The 8069-nt window shown below is 44.2% G+C and overlaps 1 protein-coding gene across 1 annotated transcript; it reads right to left on the reverse strand.

Annotated features, from left to right (window-relative positions):
* Positions 1–3130: 3130 nt before the first annotated feature.
* On the reverse strand, positions 3131–8064 carry RFNG (RFNG O-fucosylpeptide 3-beta-N-acetylglucosaminyltransferase; the record flags this gene model as incomplete). Its single annotated transcript, XM_010024684.1, has 8 exons — positions 3131–3337; positions 3558–3643; positions 5039–5204; positions 5290–5378; positions 5900–6053; positions 6436–6538; positions 7044–7092; positions 7894–8064. Coding segments are annotated over 8 exons (885 nt in total), but the record flags the coding sequence as incomplete, so codon positions are not given.
* Between the last annotated feature and the right edge of the window lie 5 nt (positions 8065–8069).

The raw sequence follows: 8069 nt of genomic DNA on the forward strand, positions 1-8069 counted from the left end.
GCTCCGGGAGGACGCAGCCAGAAGCCGTTCCTGGGCTCGCCCAGCAGGTAGATGGGGGTGCAGGTATCAGTCGTCTGGGCTCTGAGTCTCATTGAAGTAGCACAGAGACACCGCAGAAAACCAGAGGATGAAAAGACCGAGGACTTCGCTGCCCACTTCGAGTTGCAGCCCTCATCTAATAGTCATTGCCTAGAAAATCAGCTCTAAGTACACTGGTCTGCACCTGGGCACGCAAGGGCTTCTCATGCAGCACCCGTGTGACAACAGCAACGTGCTGGAAGGTACAACAGAAAAACAGGCTAGAACTAGCTAAGCGGTCACAGATAAGCTACGACACCACGGTTTACTTCCAAATGACAGCATGGCAGTTACACCGCCTGACGTACAGAGCTGGCATCGTGTAACCGCAGAGGAGCACAATTATGCAATGCAACCAGACAGGTCTGTAATACTACCAAATTCAGTCATTGCTTTCTGAGGACTCTTAAATTTAAGAGCTCCTGCAGCATATTTAGTAAGAGAATAGGAAAGTGCAGAGACAAGTTTACAACAATTAACTTAGTTCTTATTTAAATTCTTTTACTTTACTCTGTTAATCATTGGATTGTGCCAGGATTCTTCTCATCCGTATTTGTTCTTCTGCACATCCAAGTCGTGACACATGCTTTTTGGCCATTTGGCATCACAACAGCCTGGCATGTGGCTGTAGCTTTCTGGATTACAAGGCTTATGGTCCTCTTTTGGGATAGAGAATATGTAATGAAACATCACAAAACAGCCTTTGACATATTTAAATATTTATTTTGCAGAATCACTTTACGTATGAGACAGTAGTTTGATTAAAAAGCTGCATCCCAATGTATCCACACAGCCTAATGCATTGTCAACACAAGAAACCTTAGAAGTTTGACAGATTGTACAGTTCTGTATTGACATGCAGGAGAACGTGGTCCTTTTTTGTTTAAGAAACACCCTACCAGCTTAGAGTACGGTGGCTCTTTGACACACCTAGTTTAGGGTGACCAGTGACTACAGTTTGAAACTTGCACTACTCAGTTTTGCTGCCATCCATGTGTAGTGTAGTCATTTTTGAACTGAAGTTTAACACAATCACTACCCAGTCCGTGCTGGCTGTGATACCTTACAAGAGCTGCTACCGGTGGAAGAAAAGCTCCAACAGAAGGGTGCAGAATCAGTGTTTGAAGGCAAAACCTCATCAAGAGCTCATGAAGTTTCACAGCTTTCTGCTAGAGGAGGTTGAAAACAAGAACTGTTGAAAACAATGCTAAAAAAAAAAAAAAAAAAAAAAAAAAAAAGTTTTTGTGGGGTAAAGTGTTTCTGTGGCTACCAGGAATCTCCAGAGCCACCACCAACACATCCTTACACCACAGGACACCTCAGTTCTAGTAAGCAGAAGACCTAATAAAGAGGTAGAATATACCACAACCTGGAATTCCACACGTCCTCCTCTGTTTTCTGTAACAGACCGTTAGTTATAGATGTAACTGTTCTGGAACAGCCACTGTGCTAAGCTGGACTTGGAGCCAATTCCCTGCAGCATTTTTATTCCAATACCTCATGGTCACCTTAGTAGACATGAAGGACAAATTTAAGCATGAGCTGCAGGACTGGAGCAAGTAGCATCATCTTGTTTGCTCCTCAGCGGAATTAACTAAAATCATGCAGAGGACACTGTACCCAGGTAAACGCTGACAAGTTTCTGTTAAGCACAGTGTGGGGAGCGCCGTGTGGTGGGGCACTGCCACCGCTGCTCGGTTTCATACTTGCATCCACTGCAGACCTCTGCCCACATGACACCACTTTTCAGGTGGCAGCAGGGAAAGCAAGTAGCTGAAGTCCACAGCTCAGCTGGAACTGTTGCTAGGTCCACATTCTAGCTGTGAACCACAGTTCCAGTTTGCACAATGCCGTTCTGTTATTCTCCCATTAACTCAGCCTCAAGACTCTAGCACTAACCTAGCAAGTATTTTCTGAAGAGTTTGTAACAACAAATAGAGGTTTTGCAAAGTCATTTTTTATGCTGCTCTTCATGTCAGGTAGGATTGCACATGGCCAAAGTTTGGGCTAACTGCAAAGGAAACAGATGTAGCTCCATTTCTTCCACTTTCTAAACTAAGGTTACTTTATTTAAAAAGCAGCAGCACTGAACTTCTGCCTTTGTGCGTGTGCAGCCTCCTGTTAGGGACTGCATGAATGTTTATTGAAACACTGAATTAAAATAAACACTGATCTAGACCTTAGGGTAATCAACAGATTATCTGAACAAACTGGAGTAATCACAGTCATACAATTAAAGGTCCTCAAATGATACCATCAAAAACCTCCTCAGGGCATTAACTGCTATTGAGCATTCCTCCTCCCTCACAGACAGCAAAAGACAGCACAGCGTCAGAAAAGAGGCGTTTCCTCAGCCAGTGAGCATGCTCTAGCTCATACCAGCTGCTGTGGGCAAAGCAGGAGAGATGATTACCATGTAGTCTGGCAAATATTTCTTCAGGATCAAGTATCAAGAGAATAGGCTTGGATCTGGCAGACCACCATCATAATCAACAACCACTGCAATTCAGCTGGTAAGAGAGCCAAGTCTGACAATCACCTCCATGGGAGGTACACATGGACTACAGGGGAGAACATGCATGCAAGCAACTCTTACCCAGTCCTGAGTAAGCTCACCCTTAACACAGGTTTTCCCATGACTAAAGCTTTCAAGCCTTTTTACCCCAGTGATTCCAGGATTCCTGGTGTTTACGAACAGACCCTGTTCTGGCCCACAGGTGGAGTTTTAATATGGCAGGCCACAGAAGTTCTTAAATAATTCTGTTCCCAAGAAAGATGAGTGAAAACTTCCCCTCTTGTCACCATGGGGACTACAGTCTGCTATAACACTCCAGCTTCAAGACAGTGGCCTCTAAAAGCCCCTAGCAGCAGTAAGAATGCTAACATTGCAAGTACTGCATTTGCCTAGGATGTGTCCGAGCACAGATTCACGTAACATCAGATGAAAGTGTGAAGTGACTCAAACACATATGACTGTAGTCATTATACAAAGAGCCGCTAGACAAAAGAACAAGGATTCTTCTTGGAATGTCCAAGGCTGCAGCTGAACACCTTGCTTTTGTAAATAGAGTCTGTCTACCTCCTCTGTAGATACCTCTGGTTGTCTCCCAGAAGAGCCACCACAAGAAGTCCACCACAACTCCAGTCTTATGCAAACTAGGTAAGATACAGATATCAATGACCAGACAAGAATTATGACATCTTCTTAGCAGGGCACCAAATAGTGTCAGGATAGAGCAGACAATGGACAGATTTGAATCTATGAAGAGAAGGCAAAAAAAAAAATTAGATTGGAGTTCTCCATACAGGGAACATACATTGAATGTGCAGCAGTCTGAGCAGAGAGAGTGGGTCTACCTGCCTTTGGCACAGTGACAAGAGCTGACATGAGAAAATAACCCCATAAGTGGATTTGATCATCTTAGCGTTGATAAACATGAACAAGGTAAGGGGAACTTGTTTTGGAAGTGGACACTCACCGTGTTGGATCTTGCTGAAGGCCAAACACTCCTCCCACACTCACAACATTGTGTTTGTTCTCAGGGTCTCCATAACTTAAGGTTACCTGTAAAAGCAAATGAATATTCAAGATTTTAACACTAGTGCATAGAACAGTGGGGACAGCAGGATTATTCATGAGGTATAAAGAAAGACTCCAAGGATCCTGTCTAATCTGAACCGTGGATTACATCTGAAAAACAGTGCTTAGTTTTAACATAAGCAATACTGGCACTGAACAGTAGCTATCAAATGGACTACTGCTCACTTAAAGGCAACGTGGGAGAATAAACAAAGGAGCTGAAAGTTGCATTGTCCTGAAGGACAAGATGAGTTATAATAAGCTTTCTAAGGGCATTAATCCCACTAATACCTGTATCTGCACTAAATAACATATGTTTGCCCTCACTGGACATTGCCTGAAATCTGCAATAGTAGTGTCTTAGCACAGAGGGAAAACAGAAACATTTGGCTGTTAAATGGCAAGCAAAGGACTGCCATGTGACAAACCTGGCAGCAACATTTAGAATTCAAACTCCAATTTGGTGCTATTCTACCACAAAAGCATTGCATTAAGAAATCTTCAGGTGCCAGGTACAAGACAACTTATATTTTCTTTCTGATTTCAGGTTTTCTGGATTTTGGGTCAGCTGTTACAGTCGCAGGGAAACAATGATCACCAACAGAAGGCTGTACTCAGCCTACAGTTAAATTCACTAATGTGAAGGAGATTACATCCTGCTGGACTTTGGCCCCAAGTGTACACTTCTGCTGCCTAATACAGTTGCCAGGAAAATGTAACCAAGCAGTTTGCAGGAGCAAAACCACACTCCTGTTTGTTCATGGTGCCAAACAGCAAAAGGCAAAGCTTCTGGATAGCCTCATAGCTCCATCTACTGCCCATGAGTAAAAAAGTATCCAAGCAATTAAAAAATACTTAGGTTTTTTCCTAAGAAACATTGATTAAGTGTCTTTAGATTCAGACAAATTATTCTTAAAAGTGATCAGACATTTAGCTATGTCTTAGTTGTTGAAGAGGTACTTGCTACAGCTGCTACACTCGTCTTTTAGAATAGCATGAATTAAGACTGAGATTTTCTTAGGCAAAGACACAAGTACTTTCTTATATAGCAGGCAAACTAAATACTACCCCCTTCTACACTTGCTCCTATTGTGACTCATGGAAAGTCAGAGTTTAGAATGAGATGGAAGCACCTTATTAGGGCTCAGTGTAGCAGAACATGTCCCCAGAGGAGAGAGGACACAGCTGAATGACCTAATTGACTAAGCTGAAAGTGTGCTTTTTACCTTACTGAAGGAACTGGATGGGACACAGCTCCCAGGACACAGAGCGTGTCTGCAGACATCCTTCCTTGCTGAAGAGTGCTAAGTCTATGGATAATACTCTTTCTGATCAGCTCGAGGTGTAATTATAAGAACAGGACATGAGGCTTAGCCCTACCTGCTGCAGCACAGACTCGCCTTGTAGTCTTTGCAGATTTTCCAGATGGGAATGGAACAATGGGCTGTGCAGCAGCTTTACCTCCAGCAGCCCTTCAATGATGTAGCCAATAGTGCAGTCATCAGGAAGACGCACTCTTTCTGCAGTACTGATGAAATTACCCAAGCTGTGAGATGGAGCATAGGAGACGAAATATGCTTTAAAACCTACCACACACATATTGATGGAGCTCAGCTAGGAATGGTGTTTACCTGGCCCAGGGACTCATCTTCAGGGCAAGACCTCTGCTGATACAGAATCCTGCTCCACCTGTGGCAAACCAGAATTTCACGGTTGTCTTCTGAAGAGCAATAAGAAAAACACACAGTAGTTACTGATAATCAGCTTTTCCCATTTGGCTGAGCAGGGAAGGAAACCTGAGGTTCTATTGGATATCACGTACTGCACTTGAGTCAGAAAAAGACTACAGATTAATTCCTATTTATTTAGGCTGCTGAAAGCCCAGCTAGCTGTTCTCTCAGATGAAACTCTGATCAAGGAACACTGTCCCCAAAGCCACTAAAGAAAGAGTAAAGGTGGGGAGACCCTACTCACCTCAGTGCGAGGGAGATCACCAGCATACATGAGTAAAGGAAGAGAAACAGACATCCACCCAGGAAACAAACCTACTGTGCTTATGCACAGGAGGTCAGACTGAAGATTCATTTAACCCAGCACCCTACCTCTGAAAATCACAAGTACCAGGTTTGTTGCTTGCAGATTATATAACTTGTTTTTATGAGGGAATCCTATGAACTCTCAAGGTTTTAAAAGCCTTAGAAGGTCAGGATGCCTTTCAGACTAACTGCAAAGTTTGCTTACTGATCCATCACTCTGGACATGGTCAGCTGCTTCAATGGGGTGGTCCAGGCTTGGTCGCCCCACGTAGACATCCTGGCTGTGTGAAAAGGCAGATAACAGGCGTAGGAGAGTCCGGGGGTTCACGTAGTTGTCATCATCCACATGGCAAAACCATCTTCAAATAAAACAAAATAAGAAAGTTACGCAGAGCGAAGAAATTAGTAACAGGCTTAACAGCTGAGTCTTAGTCTTTCAGGCTTGGAGCAGAAAAGTATTTCCCATTGTCGTGAATTACAAACTTTGCAATATGAAAGCACCCAGAGATCCTAATTCTGGAAAGATGCTGAAATTAATAACCCTCTTTAGATTATCATCTTTCCACATTTCAGATAATGCTTGTTTACAAACACTGCTTCATACTGTGCTCCTTCCCTCTGCTCATCACTACATTTTAGCTAACACTGCACTCCTTACTGGACCAGAGAAGGTTACTCAAGTTTCCTGTGAGCACAGAACTGGAAGAAACAAAGTAAATCAGAACAATGTGTTTCACCTACTTTTGCCCAGATTCCAGGAACTTATCATATTCCACAGACATCTTGCAGCAGAGAGCTTGCCGGGTATGGACAGCTGAACAGTTGGTGTTGATCATATGATCCCCTAGAAAAATAGAGATCAGCTCTTTCAGGTTTGAGAAGCATGTGTAGTCCAGAAAAGACTACAAATGAAGGGCACATTTGGCACTGATACAGTACATCTGAAGAGCATACGGTGCACAAATGGAGAGTAAACTGCAGGACAGGGCTCATGGGTTACACATATGGCATGTGGGCTGTAGAGAACATAAAAATGTGAGCACAAGGTATGTGAATAGCGCCACGAGACCGTATGCAAAGGAAATACCCAATATAACTTTGGAACAGATAGACTTAACATTACTAACGGGAAGGAAGCAGGTCAAAGGGGAACCCAGTATTCAGGAAGTTCCAGGCATCTTGCCCAGGTGGTAAGAAACAGCAGCATATTCTCCTGTGAAAGGAGAAGTTTTCTCCATCTCAACTTCCCTAATTGTTTGTACAGCATGAAAGAACAACTTCCAGTGCAAGTATGACAGAGACAACGCTCAGCTCTAGCGGACAGAGTGCTCCTGTGCTGCACAGCTTACCTGCTTTCAGACGTAGCTCCCGATCCTCCCAGTCCGTGAATATAAATGTCTGTGGAAGACAAAAATGGCTTGTCCACATTCAAGAATTTCAGAAACTAATTCCAGCTCTGGTTGTCTGCAGTAAGATCTCTGAAGGCTTCTCTCTTGTTAGTTTACTTCACAGTAGCCATGAGAAGCGGGGTGGGAAGAAACCCCAGCAACTTCAGCCCTTGCCTTATTTGACAAGCCTTTACAGTCTCATTTCAGTAAAATAATAATTCATTTCAGCATCCAAGATTTTACTTCCCTCAGCTCAGGCTACAGATGGCTCATTTCCAGATAGAAATGACTGTCTTTTTTGGTAGTACCTCCCTCCCTCTGCAACTTCACGCCCTCTCTCTGGCTAGGAGTCATCCTCAGCTGTTAAGCAAGCTAAAGGGAAAGACAGAAAGTCAGGGTGGAAAGGTCCTAGTGGTAACAGTGCTGTCCCAACTACTGGGCAAAGCATTAATGTGCTTGAATGGAATGAAATTCCCAAACAAGGAGAAAACAAGAACAAATTCTACATTATTCTATGGAAAAACCTAAGTCGCTGAACTACTTAAACAAAAACATCGGCTTAGATGTGTCAGCACTCGGGATCTTTCATTATCCTGTAGCATTTTCCAGTCATACAAGTCAGCAAACTGCTTCTGCTTGGACCACTGGTCCCCGCTTGCACGTAACTACCTTAAACAACGATGAACTCCTCTGGAGATAGGCTCAGAGACCTTCCTCAATCTCCCTACGACAGAGGTTTTTAACTCACGCAGAGAGACAGCGCAGCTGCTGCCCGGGAAAGCCGCGGGACGAGGCCCCGGCCCCGGCTCACCTGTCCCCTGGCCTGGGAGATCCAGGTCTGCAGCAGCAAGTCCAGCCGGCTCTTGTGGTACTTCCTCGTGGTCTTCACCGCAATGAAGATGTCCTTCAGCTCCAGGCTTTCCCTGCCCGAGCCCCCGGCGGCTCCAGGGCGGCTCTTCCGCACAGGCTGCGGGCTGCCGGCGAGGT

The sequence above is a fragment of the Nestor notabilis genome, unplaced genomic scaffold (genome assembly GCF_000696875.1).
Source record: "Nestor notabilis isolate BGI_N333 unplaced genomic scaffold, ASM69687v1 scaffold34331, whole genome shotgun sequence".
Classification (NCBI taxonomy): domain Eukaryota; kingdom Metazoa; phylum Chordata; class Aves; order Psittaciformes; family Psittacidae; genus Nestor; species Nestor notabilis.